Source organism: Toxotes jaculatrix, chromosome 13, assembly GCF_017976425.1.
Source record: "Toxotes jaculatrix isolate fToxJac2 chromosome 13, fToxJac2.pri, whole genome shotgun sequence".
In the NCBI taxonomy this organism is placed as follows: Eukaryota; Metazoa; Chordata; class Actinopteri; family Toxotidae; genus Toxotes; species Toxotes jaculatrix.
This window is the reverse complement of record NC_054406.1, coordinates 23,654,393-23,673,650: the sequence shown is the minus strand read 5'-3', so window position 1 is coordinate 23,673,650 and position 19,258 is coordinate 23,654,393. Positions and strand designations below refer to the sequence as shown.

General features: G+C 42.2%; 1 protein-coding gene across 1 annotated transcript; it reads right to left on the bottom strand.

The window, feature by feature from the left end:
* Window position 1: 1 nt before the first annotated feature.
* Window positions 2-18,388, bottom strand: LOC121191500 (protein NLRC3-like; the record flags this gene model as incomplete). The annotated part of the gene is made up of 3 exons (XM_041052668.1): window positions 18,299-18,388; window positions 18,028-18,133; window positions 2-1,575 (listed from the first exon to the last, which is right to left on the bottom strand). Coding segments are annotated over exons 1-3 (1,770 nt in total), but the record flags the coding sequence as incomplete, so codon positions are not given.
* Between the last annotated feature and the right edge of the window lie 870 nt (window positions 18,389-19,258).

Here is a 19,258-nt window from a genome sequence, read left to right as displayed (position 1 = left end):
CCTGATGTACTGAGGGGTCGTTCATCTCCATCAGACAGTGGAAGATGTTGATGCTTCTGTCAGGAGAGATATCATCTCTGTTCATCTCCTTCAGGTTGTTGATGGCCCTCTGGATGATTTCTGGTCTGTTCTCTGTCTGACCCAGAAGGCCTCCTAAGAGTCTCTGGTTGGACTCCAGAGACAGGCCATGAAGGAAGCAAACAAACAGGTCCAGGTGGCCATTTTTACTTTGGAGGGATTTCTCCATGCAAACCCTCAGGAGGACATCGGGTGATGGGTAGCTGCTGTTGTTATTTCCAAAAATCTTCCTGATAAAAGACTCTGGCTTTGAGTCCCAATGTTTGTAGTCTTGTCCCAGGAAAGTCCTCAGCTCACTTGTCTTCCTCTCTGTGTAACAGTGGAACATGTAGACTGCAGCCAGAAACTCCTGAATGCTCAGATGAACAAAGCAGTAGACTGTTTTCTGGAAGATCACACTCTCTCTTTTAAAGATCTCTGTACAAACTCCTGAGTAAACCGAGGCCTCTGTGACATCAAGACCACACTGCTCCAGGTCTTCTTGGTAGAACATGATGTTTCCTTTCTCCAGATGTTCAAACGCCAGCCTCCCCAGCTTCAGAAGAAGTTCCCTGTCAGCCTTCATCAGCTCCTGTGGATTCGTCTCATGTCCCTCATCATACTTGTGCTTCTTCTTCTTTGTCTGAACCAGCAGGAAGTGTGAGTACAGGTCAGTCAGGGTCTTGGGCAGCTCTCCTCTCTGCTCTGTGGTCAACATGTGCTCCAGAACTGTAGCAGAGATCCAGCAGAAGACTGGGATCTGACACATGATGTGGAGGCTCCTGGATGTCTTGATGTGTGAGATGATTCTTCTGGACAGCTCTTCATCACTGGATCTCCTCCTGAAGTACTCCTCCTTCTGGGCGTCAGTGAAGCCTCGTACTTCTGTTACCCTGTCAACACATTCAGGAGGGATCTGATTGGCTGCTGCAGGTCGGGAGGTTATCCAGACCAGAGCAGAGGGAAGCAGATTCCCCTGGATGAGGTTTGTCAGCAGCACGTTGACAGATGACTTCTGTGAGACATCAGACACGACCTCCCTGTTGCTGAAATCCAGTGAACGTCTGCTTTCATCCAGGCCGTCAAAGATGAACAACACTTTACAGACAGCGAGCTTCTCTGCTGTGACCTTCTTTAATGTTGGATGGAAAACGTGGAGCAGCGTGAGAAGACTGTACTGCTCATCTTTGATCAGGTTCAGCTCCCTGAACGAAAGCAGAACCAGCAGACTGACGTTTTGGTTTTCAGAGCCCTCTGCCCAGTCCAGAGTGAACTTCTGCACTGAGAGGGTTTTTCCAACTCCAGCGACACCGTTCGTCAGAACGACTCTGATGCGTCTCTGTTGGTCAGGTAAGGCTTTAAAGATGTTGTGGCACTTGATGAGAGTGTGATGGAGGGTCTCCATCTTGGAAGCTGTCTCCAGCTGCCTCACCTCATGTTGGGTATTAACCTCTTCACTCTGTCCCTCTGTGATGTAGAGCTCAGTGTAGATCCTGTTGAGGAGGGTTTCACTTCCTGTTCCATCAGTTCCTTCAGTCACACGTTCACATCTCCTCCTCAGACTGATCTTATGATCATCTAAAACCTCCTGCAGACCACTATCTGCTGAAAATCTGCTGACACAGAAGAAATAATGTCAGACTAAAGAAAGAGAATCTGCTCATTTCTTTCATCAGCTGCATAAAAATTAAAGACAAGCAAAGAAAAGCTTTTACATTTTGTGGTATTTCTAATCATCTTAAATGCCAAAGCTGTATGATAGAACAAATGACTGTATCAAACCACAGGTCCTGTTTTCAGAGATGATGACATGAGCAGACGGATGTACAGTCTTACTTTGTACAGTGCTGCTCTGACTGACTGTCTGCAGTCCAGCTCTTGTTCTGGATCTTTCTCTCAGATTTTATATCTTACACATTTTCCAACAAATATTTGAACTTACTGAGATACACTTGGGTGTTTTGGGTGAATTACTGTGAGATTGTTGGGATTCTTTCAGGCTCTGATAATGTATTTTATCATGATGATGTATTGAGTCCTATCAGCTCAGTGTCATGTTGGCCATTTAACTCATGAAGGCAAACAAATGATTTTAGCAGCACGACCTGTGCTGAGACTAAATGTTTTGTTGATTGTTGTGAAGAAATATCCAGATTTGGTTCACAATTTCTATTAAAGGCTCAGACATGTAAATCATTAAAGTGGAACCTCCAACATGGAGACACTGTGTTTCTTCTTTGTCCTTCTTTTCATTGACAGGTCTACAGACTCTGGAAGTTCATACACCAACTCTCACAATGACTGAAATTGATAAAACAGTAACATGAGAAAGTTCTGCTTTATAAATCTGCTGAAAAGAGTGTGTGTGCATATTTCTGTCTTTGTGTGGAGACAGAGTTTTATGGATCTGGCCCCTGGTGTCTCCCTGTTTCCTTCAAATGTGTCTGAGAACTGAATCATCCTCAGGTCAGTTTATACTAGAAACAGTCTCTTACTTTGTGTCTGAGGGTCCAGGTTCATTACTGAAGTCTGGAGGATTAAACTCTGTGGACCAGTCCCCCTTCACAGACAGACAGCTGGATCCTGGACACTCTGCTCTCAGTCTGTGGTCCTGACCTCTGAAAACACAAACACATTTTTATTCATATCACATCAATCACTGATAAATTGTCTGAGGACAAAGTCATTCTGGGAACTCTCAGCTGACGTCCTGCAGCAACGTCACCATGTAGCACTGAACACTCTACTGAAGGATGGAGGCAACACACCAGCATCCATAAACAACACTGCTGTGTCAGTTAATCATAAAATATGAGCAGTTTCCACGTGTTGATGACCTGTCTCACATTAGCTTTAAAGAACTGTTCTGGGGACTGTTTTGATCTGTGGATTTATCTATATTTGGTGCTGCGTGTGTGTGTGTGTGTGTGTGTGTGTGTGTGTGTGTGTGTGTGTGTGTGTTGATGGAGATGAAGGAACATGTCACCCAGTGTAACAGTGTGGTTCACTGATGTGTTTTAATATTTCCTGGCTCAGAGGAATCAGATCTATCAGGCTGTGATACACATTCTGTGGGTTTGACTCTGCACATGGGATTTATTGGTAATAAGAAAAATGTGGAAAATCAGTAAAAGTAAAAATGTTCTTTAGTCAGATCATTTCAAAAGAAACAAGCAGCCTCAGCAGTCAGTATTAATACACCCGACAACTGCAGGACCTCAACACACTAAACACTGTTATAGCCCAAAGTTTGGAGGTTCACAGGTTTGTAGCAGTTCTCTTACTTTGTGTCTGAGGGTCCAGGTTCATGACTGAAGTCTGGAGGAACAAACTCTTTGGACCAGTCACTCTTCATTGACAGACAGCTGGATCCTGGAGACTCTGCTCTGTCCTCTTCCTCCTCCACACAAACACTCTGAATCTTCTGGACTTCAGTCAGTCTGAGAAGGAAACCAGTAAAACAGACTGTGAGCTCAGACACAAAGAATCAGGACACACAAGTCTGATCAAGATTCACGTGCAAGACTGAGAGAACAGGAGAGGTAACACACACACACACACAGAGACCAACAGAGTCCACAGTGAAATAAAAACAGGCAGCTCTCCATCTGCTCAGTTTTCTTTGACAGTAAAATAATAATAATGTTGTATTAACACTCACCCTGCCTCAGCCTTCAGTTTTCCTCCTCCTGCTCAGTTTAGTTCAAATGGAGTCTGAACTGACTGAATACTTTCAGTTTTACCTGCTCCTCCCCTCTACATTTACCTGTGTGTGTGTGTGTGTGTGTGTGTGTGTGTGTGTGTGTGTGTGTAGGTGTGTTCATGAACATGAAGGAACAAGGAACATGTCACTCAGTGTAACAGTGTGGTTCACGGATGTGTTTTAATATTTCCTGGCTCAGAGGAATCAGATCTATCAGGCTGTGATACACATTCTGTGTGGGTTTGACTCTGCACATGGGATTTATTGGTAATAAGAACAATATGGAAAACCAGTGAAAGTAAAAATGTTCTTTAGTCAGATCATTTCAAAAGAAACAAGCAGCCTCAGCAGTCAGTATTAATACACTGATGAGCCAGAACAAGCAGGATGAACTGATTTTCTGTCGACACTACGGCAGCTGTTACAGGCAGAGACGACAACTGCAGGACCTCAACACACTAAACACTGTTATAACCCAAAGTTTGGAGGTTCACAGGTTTGTAGCAGTTCTCTTACTTTGTGTCTGAGGGTCCAGGTTCATTACTGAAGTCTGGAGGAACAAACTCTTTGGACCAGTCACTCTTCATAGACAGACAGCTGGATCCTGGACACTCTGCTCTGTCCTCCTCTTCCTCCACACAAACACTCATCTTCTGGACTTCAGTCAGTCTGAGATTAAAATCAGTAAAAGAGACTGTTAGCTCAGACACACAAAGAATCAGGACAGACAGGTCTGATCAAGAGTCACATGCAAGACTGAGAGAACAGGTAATAAGACACACAGAGAGAGAGAGAGAGAGAGAGAGAGAGAGAGAGAGACTAACAGAGTCCACGGTGAAATAAAAACAGGCAGCTCTCCACCTGCTCAGTTTATTTTAACTGAGTCTGAAAACTGACTCAGAGACTTTGACAGTAAAATAATAATAATGTTGTATTAATACTCACCCTGCCTCAGTCTTCAGTTTTCCTCCTCCTGCTCTGTTTAGTTCAAATGGAGTCTGAACTGACTGAATACTTTCAGTTTTACCTGCTCCTCCCCTCTACATTTACATGTGTGTGTCACACACACACACACAGGTAAATGTAGAGGGGAGGAGCGAGTGTGTGTGTTTGTCCTTTGATGCCTTTGATGTATCAACATTCTACAGTCTGATGTCACAGGCTGCAGTAAGTGGACACACAGCCAGAGACAAGTTCAGAAGTCAAACAGGAGCAGAAACAGTTGGACTGGACAGGACTTGCTCATGATTTAGGAAGAAAGAAGCACTCAGATATTTCTGCACAATTATTGACAAGGAAGGGAGGAGCTACTGCTGTTACAAGGACAAGAGGAGACTACAGGAAAGTCCAGATCACCTCCAAGGTTTTCAGTAAGTCAGTACATGTTAGTAGTTCATGTCAGTGTCTAGTTTAGAAGTTAATGTTTTGAAATGTTTTGTCCAAATGATATGTTTGTGAAACTGTGACGACAAGTAATCATACCCATAAGCCCAGTGGTTTGATTGTGTGCTTATCATTCATGGACAATATTGAGTTTTTTTTAATGCTGATCATGACTGTGAGATATTCTCATGGTTGCTCAACTTCTTAACTTTTTTTGGTGTGATGCACTGTAGTTTGTGTTAAAGGAAAGGATTTCTAGGAAGTCTGTACTGTCTGCAACAAGATCCTTTCTAAAGAAATGATGAAGCATAAAATCCACAGTCCCTGTCCTGTGGAAAAGTTGACTTCCAGAGTTGAAAAGAAACAAACATGAGGCTTCAACAGTCTGAGTAGATCAAGTTTCTATCTTCCAGGTATTTTTAGTCCAAAATTCCCCTCTTTGTGTTTCTACACCTAATGTTTCCTTGCAAAGCTGTGGTGGAGAGATGGAAACACAGAGAGGAAATTCTGCACTAAAAGACAAACATTTGAAGATACACACTTGATTTTGTTTAACAATGCTGATGAATTTTGGAATTACTATTTGCACAGAAACAGGACTGTGGATTTTGTGGCCTATCATTTCCACAGAAATTGTTTAAAGAAGGGATCTCCTGGCAGCCAGTATGGACAGCAGGAAGAATTAGATCAAACACCAGTGCTTTGAATGTGGAAATGGGAATGTGAGTATATCTTTAAGTGATTTGGGTTTTTTATGTCTTTATTATGGACAGTAGAGAGATGACAGGAAATCAGGTGGAGGCAGAGGCATCAATGTTTCCAGTGGAAACTGAATTAGAGATGTTGTGGTAGATGTTCAGAAGCTTAAGGTTGTTACAGAGGTGCCCTGAAAAGTAGCATATTATGGGGTTTTGCGTTCATGGTGATATATATACATTGACAATTGGACGTTATTACCAATCATTGTAACTTATTTGGAACCTTTTCTGTACATACATAGGGTCATTGGTAAATGTTTGGTCTGGGCCTGCTGCTTTCCGTGGGTGTGTTTTCTGCAGAGCAGCCTGCACCTCCACTGATGTCACAGAGAGCAGTGTGTCCTGTGTCCCCTCTGTGGCCACAGCTCCTCTCGGTTGGTCGGTGTTGGCAGCGTCAAAGCGATCATAAAACTCGTTGAGCTCATCAGGGAGTGTGGTGTAGTTGGAGACAAGTTTTTCTCTCTGTAGTCTGTGATGTGGTGGAGTCCCTGCCACCTGCGCCGTGGGTCTGAGGTGTTGTGGTAACTTTATTCCTTCATGATGACTCTTGAAAGTTTTTGAAGAGAGAGGAGAAAATTTCTTCTGTCATTTTTGCCTTTTTTTTCTCACAAAACTCATTTAAAGATTTTCATGATTCAAAGAAAAACACATTTTCTTGGTGGTCAGAGAAAATGACAAACTGTTCCATCATTTATCCAGAAGTTTCTATAGTAATGTGATCATTATTCTGTGACTGTGACAGGAGGAGTTCAGTGAATTGATGTGACTCGTCTGTGCTCTTTCACTGCTCATTTTAATGAAGTATATATTCCCTCTCTGTATTATGATATTGGATTGTAACTCAGCTTTACCACAACACTGTCATTGTACACCTGTATGTTTTGTTCACCGTGTTGATCCATCTGTCTTCCTGTATTCATTCTCTCACTCCCTCGCTCACTACAACCACATACACTAACCCCTTAACACTCCGGCCTAATTTGCCCAAAACACCTGTCAAAAACATGCCCAAATTAAATTCAAAGCTGTTCTTGAGCCCTTAGAAGGACATTCAAAAGTTTGGTCTCTTTGTGAAGGTAACACTCTAAAGTTTTTATTTCAGCAGTCTGATCTACTGTAGGTGTAACTGGTATCGAGTAAGAGAATATTAAACACAGAAAAAAAAATTTTTTTTTTCCTTGCCTGGATTTTTTTCTTAAAAATGCATCTTTCTAATAACCTGGGCTTGTAGGATAGGATTAGATGGCAACATATTTCTGTAGACTGAAGTCCTACCCATTCCATGTTAAAATTTCATAGCAATTGTACAAAACATTGACTGTTTTGCACAGGTTTTTCAGTGGGTATGTCCAGGCGTTCTCAAGAGCTATCCAAAATGGCCACTTTAGATAGCTCTTGGGCACGCCAGGTGCCAAGTGTATAACTCCTGAATGCTTCAACATACAGACATCAATGACGGCTCTAATGAAAGGTGACACTTAGAGGAATCATATTCCATATTGATTCCTCCAATATATTAATATTCATATTAATATTCATATTCATATTCACAATTAGTAGTACAAAAATCGTTATGGAAGAGAGAACACATTGAATGCTCATTATTCTATTGAAACTAAACCTGCATTATAAGAAATTAGTCAGAAAAAGTGCTCTGGTCAGAAATCAACACCTTTATGTGAATGAATCACATACTATTCACAGCAAACTGTTTACATATTTACAATTTCACCTTCCTAAGTTTGGCCACCTGGTTAGCTCAATTGGTAGAACATGAGACTCAATATCTCAGGATCGTGGGTTTGAGCCCCACTCTGGACGGCACCACCTCCACCTCCCCAGGTGGTGAGCCCACAGGTGGTGAGCCCACAGTAGAATTTCGGTGTGGACTGGGCGGCCGCAACCTGCGCCTGGACCCATATAAGCGGCAGATGATGACATCATCACGTTATTCTCAGCATGCCATGCAGTAAAGTAAGAGACTTGACTCATTTAATCAACGGATCTCAGTCTTCAGACAGTTGATTGGTCAAACTGTGTGCTCTTGATTGCTGGGAACAAAAACCCACAGCCACATGGCCCTTTTGCTCTCTCCTGTTTCTAAGTGATGTGTCGGTCGCGACCGCAATGGCCATCTTTGAAGTGAACGACGGGAGCCGCAGCCGCTTTGTTTTTGTTTTTTCGTTCACGTGATTGGTCAACTACGTGACGTGCGGCGTGTCCGCACTAAGCCGGGGGGGTGTTGCGGTAGCGGGGGTTACAGACACAGGAGAGAAAGAGAGAGTGAGAACAGCCCCTAAAGAGACAACACGCTGAGAAGGTGACAAAATGAGTGACCGCAGGAAAATTACACGTAATTTTACATTATTTTGTTAATAAATCAATTTAAGCAACAAAAAACATCTTCGGAGAACCTGGGGAGCTGAAAGAACCGGCACTTTTTAGCGAGCCGAGCCATAAGAAAATCACTACTGTGTTTACGCACGTACGCACGACTAGCTGACATCCAGTATATTTGTTTACGCACGGTCTTGTAGCCCCTCCTCCTTCCACAATCACAACATGTGACGCTTCCCCGCGACTGCAATTTCATTGGCTACACGGCCATTAGATCAGATTCAGCGTAAGATATGATAGGCGGAGAAGACAAGCGTCAGAGTGGGCGGTGCACTTTAACGTGTTAGAGTCGCTCATTGGCTATTTCTGGCTGTGGGGGGGCCATAGATCTTCCTGGATGGTCAAATGAGGTGTCAATCAAAAGCAGAGGGCAGGGACTACAAACCAAGCTCCATGGTATTAATTTTCAAAACAAAACAGAGGCGACAAAACGTAGAAACGAAGGAGCAATAGTGCACTGTAGTTTTCAGTCGGAAAAATTCGATTGCAACTTTTGATCATTTATGCACCTAAAGAAATGTTTTTGACCGCATTTTTCAACTCGACGTGATTCTTTAGACTTTTCCCGACAAAACAAGACCATTTTTGTTGTTGTTGCGCTGCGTGTTGAACCGCAGGGCGACTAGTAAAAAAATAAAAACAGTGAGCGACGACAGTTATTACTTTGTTGTTTTTTAGAAGATGGTTTAGTTCTACCTAAAGTCGTTGTTTTATCTTGTAAAGGTTTATATCGCTGAAAAGATAAGACTTTCAGCTTTCAAATGATATGCTGCATGCGCACCACCTTAAATGCAGTAGTTATGTAGGTACAAAAAAACACAGACATGTCCGAGAAATAGCATGACGGCCCGCCGGCGGGCCGTCGGAGCGTTAAGGGGCTAAATACACTAAACTGTAGTAAATCCATTATGTGTGAAACATAATGTGGCTGGATGATGTTCAGAGGAAACAGATTTTCTGAATGAATGAGGTAATGAAGTTTATTAACAGCAGTGGAGGTGGGAGACTGGGGTTTGTATCCAGAGTCCACTCTGTGGTTAGGTTTGGTATTTACAGCTATTTAACAATACACACAAGCTAACTTGCATACGGCCTAATACAAATGTCACACACACACATTTCATCAGAGAGACCAGCTCTCAGAAATAAGTCCAGCAGTGGAGACAGTCCAACAGGCTCCACATGTTTCTGTGCTGAGAGGAGACTGTACTGAAGCTGTCAGCTGTACCATCAGCCTCTGAGGCTGCTCTGCTCTCTGTGTCACACACTGCTACTGTACATGAAGACTGCTGTCAGCTCGGCTCAGCTCCACTCATCACTAACTTCATTTAGAGCAAACAGAGCTCTGCTGTAACAGGAAGCAGCAGAAAGTCAGAGGAGCGCAGACCTCTCTGTCATGTCAGGTGTTTTCAGGAAGTGACGTCACTTCACAGACCTTCACAACTCGAGTCAGCATCAGACGGACACACGCACAATAAACATCCACGGTAGCTGGAATTTCCCTCTCAGCTCCGGTGTTTCCTAGTGGAAAACGCCAGGACATGAAATAAAAAGAGTGAAACGATCCTTTGCCTTGAAATCCAAAGAGGAAAGCGACGGCGGGGATCCACACGGTGTGTATCCAGAAGTAAAGCATGGTGTCCTTTAATCAGCTGCAAAAGCTCCGCGCTCTTCCCGACGAAGCTCCGTGTCCAGCGGTTCATTTCCAGAAGAGAAAGCGCTGCAGATGAAGCCGAGCGGAGGAAGAAATCCCAGTGTGAACGCTGCTGATGAACACAAGAGCTGGAGACTCTGTCTCTGCTTCTTCTGCTGCTTTCACACGGACATTAGCGACCCCTACCGGAACTGTTATCCAGAGAGGAAGAGACTGTGTCTGTGTGTGAGTCCTCTGTCTCTGTCTCTCTGTGTGTGCTCAGTATGTTGCTACTAAAGCAGCGTTTCATGGTTGAGGACTGACATCAGGACTAATGTGGACAAGTCCAACTCATTTCATTCAGCACCACAACCATGATTTGTCACATGGAGTGAAGCCAGTGAAGAGGAGGGGAATGGGAGGAGGAAGCAACACAAAGTGTTTGCTGGTCTCTGATGGGATCTTAGCCAGCAGTTTGTCTCTGTGTTATTCTGTCTCTGCACCGTTAAACATTCATACTCAGGTGGACAGTCACAGTGGACACTGTCTAATGTCCAGAGGAAAGAAAGAAGTTCTTTAATCATATATTAAAGCTGTGTGATGTTCACTGACCATGTGTAGTTTAAATACATGCGTGCAAGTTTATTTTCCTTCAGACAGAAGATGAGCTGATTAATGCAGGAAACAACATGAGTCAGACTCAAGTATCTGCCTTTATAATTCTAAATGAGCTGAGGACAAAAGGTGAAGACGACAGCTCATATGGAAAATTGGCACATTAAGAAAAAATATATTATTTGTGTGAATAACATTAGTGCATATTTTCCACTTTTGATATATGATGGTATTATAAAAATATATATGTCTTTTCAGTCTAAAATCCTTCTAGTGTATCTACAGGAGCTGATTAGTCCCATATATACAGTGGTGTTCCAGTATATGTCAGAGGTCAAAGTGAAGACAGTCTAGTTGGTCTCATTGGATAAAGCCAGTTATCTGTGTGCAAACAAGCGTGACAGCAGATTTATTCCACTTAGTTCTGTCAGAGCCACTGAAGCTGTTTCTTTACTTTTTATTCTTCCCTCGAGCTGCAGTGAGAACATCTACAGAAGAAACATTATTATTATTATTTACTGTCCAACACAGTAAAGTGTAAATGATGGACATTTACTCAACACAACTTTTTATTTCCACTGTCACAGGATAGAAAGAACAAAGAACTTCACTAAGAGCCTTGTTTCATAATTCATTTCCAGCCCACAGTGTTTCTGTCCTCCAGCAAACCTTTGGATGTCAGTGTGTCAAGCTAATGTTGGTGAATCTGAGGCTGTGTTGACTGAGAGAAGAAGCTGTGAGATCTTTTAGACCCTGAGGACTCACTCTGGACTGATTTGATAGATGCTCCACAAATAAAAGTGCTTCTCCACTCAACTAACTACTACTCCTCATAGGGACTGTCTGCAGGAACTGAAGCTGCTTTTGGTCAAAGAGATATTCATGTGTTCACTGTTCACTCAGGACCACTCAGCTGGGTTGGTGAATTCAGCACCAAGGACAGCAGCAGCTGAACTGTACACAACTACTAACAGATAGATGGAGTGTGAACAACATTCATGTTAATGTATCTGCTGAAATCCTGTTGGAAGTAGCATAAAGTGTCCTCCAGGCTTGATGGCAGTAACCTGCTGCAATTAGCCAAGAATGAGCCCATTAGCCTCTATAATGAAGTTCACACATATTATTATTTGCAACACAGGATGAAGACAATTAGTTTAAAAAAATAATCATTTGAAGGTTTATGAGAGTTGCTACTTTGACTACTTGAAGCATTAACAAGCTCTCAGTCAGCACCATGGAAAGAGGCAGAGACGACTGCTGTTCTCTCTACAGTACAAAACAATTATCACTGTTTACACTTTATTTTTCCCATATGGTTCCATTTTTTCAGTGTAACTTCAAATTGATGAAATCACAGTTCCACTATCATCTCTCTATTATCTCTTATTTTCATCCTACACTTTTTTTTCCCGCAGATCCCAAGTCCAGTTTGTCCCAAGTCGGGACATAAAAGCAGTTAAAACACAGTCATGCAGAATGTAGATCATTTTCTCAAACAGCTGCACCAGCACTGAGTTAGTCACAATTATTTCTATAGACACTGTTATAGTTAAAGATAAAGCCCATAGTAGGGCTGGCTCATGCAACTGAACCATCCCTTAGTTATGCTGCTATAGGCCTAGGCTGCTGGGGGACATCCCATGATCCTCTGCACACCTCTTCTCTCCTCAGACCCACTCTCACATGTATTAGCATTTATTCCATGTCATTAACTCTGTGTCCTCTCTGTCCCATAGTCCTGTGCTTGTTTCTCTCTGGCCTCTCTTTCTCTGTACCTTTCTGCAGCTTTTTGCTTCTGTGCTTTGTTTCCTATCATAACTGTAATCTGCTGAGCACACAGTATCCACTAACTGTTCTGTAATCTGAATGCTGGCCCTCTAACATTGTTCACTGCCAACCCTGTTTGTATCATGTTTTATATGCAGCAAGTCCTTCTCCTCCTCTCCTCCATTCCTAGCTGTCCTATCTTCCTCCTTTTCCTCCTTTCACCCAGCCCAGCCATCAGCAGGAGGGTCCCCCATATGAGCCAGGTTCTGCTCAAGGTTTCTTCCTGTTAAAAGAGTTTTTTCTTGCCATTGTCGCCTTAAGTGCTTGCTCTGGGGTCAGACTCTGGGTCTCTGTAAAGCGCTTCGAGACAATTTTGAATGTGGAAGAAAAACAAAAATATGAACAAAAAAGTACAATAAAACAGACCAGCAGGTGTTGACAGAGGGTTCCTGTGTGATGTTGTGTGTGTCTGCAGGCTGTCTGATGTCTGATCACTGAGGAAGGCTGAGCTTCTCTGGCCTCAGCTCTGAGCTCTGAGGGCCAGCATTCAGATTACAAAACAACACCACATTCACTGAACCTCTGTATCCTGGGTTTGAGCTCTGGTCGTCTGATTCCTCAGTGTCTCTGTGCAGAGTGTAGCAGAGAGCGTCTCCTCCTGTTAGAGAAACTCTCTCACTGTTGAACAGATAGTTCAGTCTGTACATGTCTGTCTCTTTCTTACCCTGGACTTCATCTGTCAGCCAGTGATGATGTTTAACCCAGCACGTGCTTCATGGTTCACTTCTGTTTATCTGAACATCTCAGCTGCCATCCCTGGTGGGGTGAGTGCAAAGAGGTTTGGAAACAATATAGAGACGACATTTCTGGAAATCAGATTCAAAATGATCAACTTTTCACCCACTGTGTGACACAGACGATGGCTTCAGACTCAAAGTGAAGAGATGCTGTTATATCTTCAGAAAAATCCAGTGTTTCAACTGAACACATTTTAACTGGACCAGACTCAACTGTTTTTAAGGACAGGCATTCCCAGTGATAGCTGCTTGATGACCTGCTTGACAGATTCCTCTAAATTCTCAGTTGTATAAAGAACTACAGTATTTGGTTCACCACTCCCCAAAAGCTTGGCTATAACTGAAGCACATGTCTTTGTTGTGAGTAGAACCTGAAGGAGCTGCTTCAGTATTTTGGAAATGAGATGATGTATTTCATCAGTTACAGACTGAGAATTGTTTACTGTCTCTGTGTCGTTGTTGAAAGGGATCTGGTTAGACACACTTGTGTTATCAATGGAGCTGTGTATCTTAATGAGATGTCTCCTGAATCCACAATAACTAGAGAGACTTTTACCTGGATACATGGCATGAATTCATTTGAGGTTCCTGAACAAAAGCAACACTGAACCAAAGGATGAATTACAGAGGAAACATCTCAACATTTTGGCTAAATAAGCTACTTATGGTTTGTTTAACAGCTTTGCTCTGAGCTCTTTTACTCTGGGAGTTTCTTCAGTTGTATCAGTATTGTTCAGAGCTGTCTGTGTACAGGCTGGAGAGAGCGTCATCATACTTCACACCGAAAACAAAATGTGATTTGAACAGCTCATCAAAAGCACCAAAGGATGTACATGACTGACATGACAGAAGCTTTTTGTCCAAGACAATATAAAAGGTGAAAACCTGGGTCTTTGAAGTTCCTGTGGTAAGAAGATATGGCTGATGGGTTCCTTCAGTGGTCAGGAGATGATCCTCAAGGCTTTGGGATAACTGAAACAAGAGAAATATGTTTACAAAAATGTGTTTCTAAAACTCAGCAACATCTACAGTATTTGGAAGTTTTGACAAACCTTCTGAAATTTTACCAGATGATCCGTTGCCTCTCCGACGCTGATCTTTGTGGGACGCTTTCTTCCAGCTGGTTGTGGAGCGAGAAGATGAAGCAGCACCAGAAGAGAAGCCATGTTGCTGTCCCACTCTGGGGACAGAGTGAAAAGTACTTTTACACTCATTATATATATTAAGTAGAGTGTTCATGATATTGCTCTGGACATTGTTCTAATGGTTTTACTATGATCTTAAACATATACACATATAACAACTATTAATGGCCCAGTCATTATAAAGCTGTGCTGGAGAGCAAAGCAATGTTCAGCCCTCACACTGAATCTTAACTGCAGACTTAAGTGGCCTATTTAGACTCAGAGATGCTTTTGTAAAATAAATCAATAAAAACACAATAAACTGATGACTGTTGGACGACTCACATAACTGCATTACTATTCTGATGATAACTGTACCTGCTTCATCAGCAGTGTCAGATCCTTCATTCAGGGCAGCTTTCAGTTGTTGTTTTAAGAGAGACGTCTCTTTCAGGTTCCTGCCTCCTTGTTAACTTTATCTTTAAAACTGCTGTTCCATTTTTCAAGGAACCTTGAAGCAACCTCTGCTCCAAACATCAGTGAGAAATCTTGCAAAATCTAAATAAAAAGAGAAAAACAACATTTTCAAATGTTTAAAATAAACCAATATTTTTACTTAAAAATATATATTTAATACTAACCAGTCCCATGACATCCAAGAAACGTGGAAACGTGTAATACATCAGCTGACCGCTGTGGGTCATGAAGAATCTGCTGACGGTAGTAGAAGGTTTCTCTCATCCTCTGTAACACTAAGTCAGGATCAGCTGTGTGGTGAAGGAGAGATATGGCTTCCATGCATTCATCTCTGATTGGCTGATCATCATATGTTCTGGATGATGTGGGACCTCCTTTTAGCTCCACTCTACTCTGGGATGAAGAGGTGCTTTTGGATTTCCGTTGCTCTTCATGCACCACTCAAGAAAGGGTTAGGGCCTTTGTTGCTTTGAATATCATAGAAATGTTCCTGAAAGAAAAACAGCTGTCTCAAGAACAAATACTGTATGTTGCTCATATGCAAACAAGGGAGTTAAACTTATTTTTGGAGTATGGGTCTTTCAAAGATGGGAAAAGTGAAACAATCCCGAGGGAATGGAACTCTTTTGTTGCTTTACTAACAGCTCTCCTGCAAGTTGGAAAAAAATCTCTTACCATTTTTATCTGTTTTTATAAAAGGATATAGGATTAAGTTGAAGCCTCTTACCCTTCTTTTCCATGCATGTGAGCGACAATAATATTAACCAGTAACTGTGTGGTGGAATATTTCAAACTTCCAGTCTCTTCATACTCTTTAATCACAGTCATCTCCGCTGGTTTTGAATTTGCTCCACATTCTAAAAAAGAAAACATTTACAACTACACTTAGATCTATGTTGTAAGCAAATACATTCATCTAATACCTATTACATACATATTACTTGCATTTTTTAGGAATTAAAATAATCTAGTTGTATATAAGTTGCAAGCACACTGTCCATCAAAGGCTGGCATCCAGAATCACTTGTGTCTCTGCTTAAAGTGCTTGAGACTGACAGTGTATCTGTCAGACTTGGAGAGGAGGAGCCTTCACACCCTTGCTGCAGGACACTTAGATCTGAAGATCACACACACACAAGTATAAGGCAAATAAAATCTAAAGTCCAGCACATTAAAACTATATCACAGACCTGGCTGGATATTACCTGTCTCAAGACAAAACATTACCATTACCTATAACTCTGCTTACCACAAGTAGTGAGGGTCACATATTCTGTCAGGTCTGAACGATCAGCCAGGTTCATAGATGCTTCAGTAGATGTCTGGTCTTCAGTAGATGTGTTGTCTGAAATGCAGACAACACATACAGCTTAATATGAACTGATTAAATACTGTACTTTGGAATTCTTATCATCCACTTCTCACAATCAGATATTTTTCTCTGTGTCAAGATACAAATCTCTCAAAATATAAGTGCAGCAAAATATGAATTTTTAAATGTCCTACCATCATCACTGTAGATGAAAAACACAGATCTTTGAAACATCCTCATCCACCTCTGCTCCCTGTTGATCTGTGACTTTCAGTGTTGTAGTCTCTGGGATAAGAAACTTCTGCTGGACTATACCATAACAACTCTACGTTACAACATGTTTACATCTTTATTCATTTAATACTAAACATCTGACTGACCTGCACTGAGAAAATCTGAGAAGCAAGCCTCTTCCAGTTTAATGTCCTTCTTCTTCCCTCCATGTTGTACTTTGATCAACATGTTGGCTTGACCTACAGACACATCACACGCCACAGACAGTATGGCCGACATTAACGTTTGAGTGAAAGCTAACGGCTCCACAATGGCAGCTAAGGACAGTTAGCTAACTAATGCTGCGGGAGCTACTTGCTCTAAATAATGGAGTAAAAGCAATGGGGTTACGTTCAACATCAAGTTCGCAGTCATTAGCGGTACTATGTAAGTAGATAAAGTGAGAACAATGACAAAATATCACGCATTTAAAGTACTTTCTGATAAAAATCATGCTCTTACCAGCCTTGTGACGACGTTCCTTGTGCTGCTCATGCCGCGATAAAATGCGTCGTGAACTCCAGGGACAGAGTTAAAACCAGATCCTGAACACCAGGGAATAAACTCCAAAATTCAACTCGGCCTGGGTGTACACCTTAACACACACTGTAGTCAGAGTTATAAAATAAACTCCAGAAATGTAACTCTTTCACACTTTTTTGCCTGACTCCAGATTTTAGTACTTTGTGAATTTGCTGTGTGTTAGTACATGTAGTTGTGTACAGTTCAGCTGCTGCTGTCCTTGGTGCTGAATTCACCAACCCAGCTGAATGGTCCTGAGTGATTATTGTTGTAATTCATTTGGTATTTTGGAGAAGATTGAATATCATTAGTATGGGTTATGTTTTGGTCAGTGTTAGGCTTTCAGTTATGATGGTTAAGGTTAGGTTAAGGGGCAAGGGAATGCATTATGGCAACGTGTGTCCTCACAATTATATTAAGAAGAATGTGTGTGTGTGTGAGAGAGAGAGAGAGAGAGAGAGAGAGAGAGAGTGTGTTTGTCCTTTGATGTATCAACATTCTACAGCCTGATGTCACAGGCTGCAGTAAGTGGACACACAGCCAGAGACAAGTTCAGAAGTCAAACAGGAGCAGAAACAGTTGGACTGGACAGGACTTGCTCACGATTTAGGAAGAAAGAAGCACTCAGATATTTCTGCACAATTATTGACAAGGAAGGGAGGAGCTACTGCTGTTACAAGGACAAGAGGAAACTACAGGAAAGTCCAGATCACTTCTTATGGTTGCTCTATTGTCTGCCAGGCATCATGGTTTGCGTTTATAGTTTGTACTTTGACATACTGATCATTTTCAATCTGTATAAGAGGTGTGTGATGTTACTGCCAGTGCAAACCAAACACTTTCTGCTATTGCTTGTTCAGGTTAAAAGTTTTCCACTGGAAAATCAGATGCTGCATTAGCTGTAAAAAAGTTAGTATGTTTTTTTTGTCATACCCACACAAATGAGGTGTGAATGTGTGAGGATCAGGTGCTACAGACAAGTGTTCTGTTGCACTTAAAGAATTCTTTTTTTCTTTGTCAGTAACAACAGTGAAATCCATCCCTGCCTGACTGTTCACATTGTTCCAAACCAGTTTTACACCAACAATTAGTAGATTTTCTGTCATTAAATGTCATGATCAGAGTCTGTTAGTCAGGGCCTGGACCCAAAAGCAGAGCGAAGGCAAACTTCGAACGTGATAAACAGTTTATTCACAGAGTTCAAACAATAAATAACAAAGGGAACTAAAGGCGGCGGGATTTCCCGGGGGAACTTGGAGGTGTCGGCTGAGGCAGTGTGGAGGAAGCACGGTGAGGGGTAATCCGGTGGAGTCTGCAGGGAGCGAGAGGAGAGCGGTTAGGAGGGAGACAAAGGTAAGGGCAAAAATCACAGGGCACAGAGATCTAGTTACCAGGTAGATGACGGTGCGATCTGGCGAGGGTTGACTGGAAAGTCGGGCCTCTTATACTCCATGGGGGAGATAGATAGCCACCAGACTGAGCACAGGTGGTTGGAATCATCCTGATGAGGAGGAGGGAGCAGGGAGGAGCTGGCCAGGAAACCGCCAACCCACGCCTGCACCAACATACCCACGCCCACACCAACATACACTCAGCCAGACAAATGGAAAAAACAGAAAAAGAAACAACAAACAACAAACCCCAGAGGCAGAGGTGATCTGGATATTCATTAGAAATCAAGACACTGAGAGGTCAGGAGCTTTCAACTTAGTGTTCAGTATGAGACATGAGTGGATGCACTGTGTGAAATGAATGAGAACTTTCTCACTAATGAGGGAACGTAATGAGGAGGACTTGTTTTTTCCTACAGTGATGAGACTCTATTAGCAGAAGTATAAAACCCAGGAACTGCATGCAGTTAGACATTTCACTGAACTGGCAGTTGTAAATCTTTTGTGATGTAAAAAGTCTTTTGATATTGGAAAAACCTTAATATTCTGTAAAAAATCATCTTTACATTCAGTGAAAGTGTTTTTGACTGAAGTTTTAGCATCGAAAAATCATGTAATTAGGTTCAAATAATTGAATATAAGCTTTTTTTTTTACAGTGATGGTACAGGTTCATAGAATAGAACAAAAACAAATGAAGAGGTTATTAGTACATGAGACTGCAGCCAGCTGGCGTCTATCTATATATCTATATATCTATAAATCTATGTGACACATCAGCCTTATCTACCATCACATATGGACAGACGCAGCAGAGCACTGGTTCAGCTATCCCATGTTCTAACATGTCGTCTCTCTGCTCTTCCATCTTGACGCTTTCCTACCAGCAGCGGGTTCAACTCCTCGCAAGCACAAGCACAAGGGATAAGCACAATGGATATGGCTGTGGTGCCCCCGAGCAAGGCACCGATCTACCCCAGCTCCCCGGGCTCCTCCTAGGGAAGCCCCCTGCCACAGCGTTTCTAATGCATGCTCTTGTGTGTGTGTT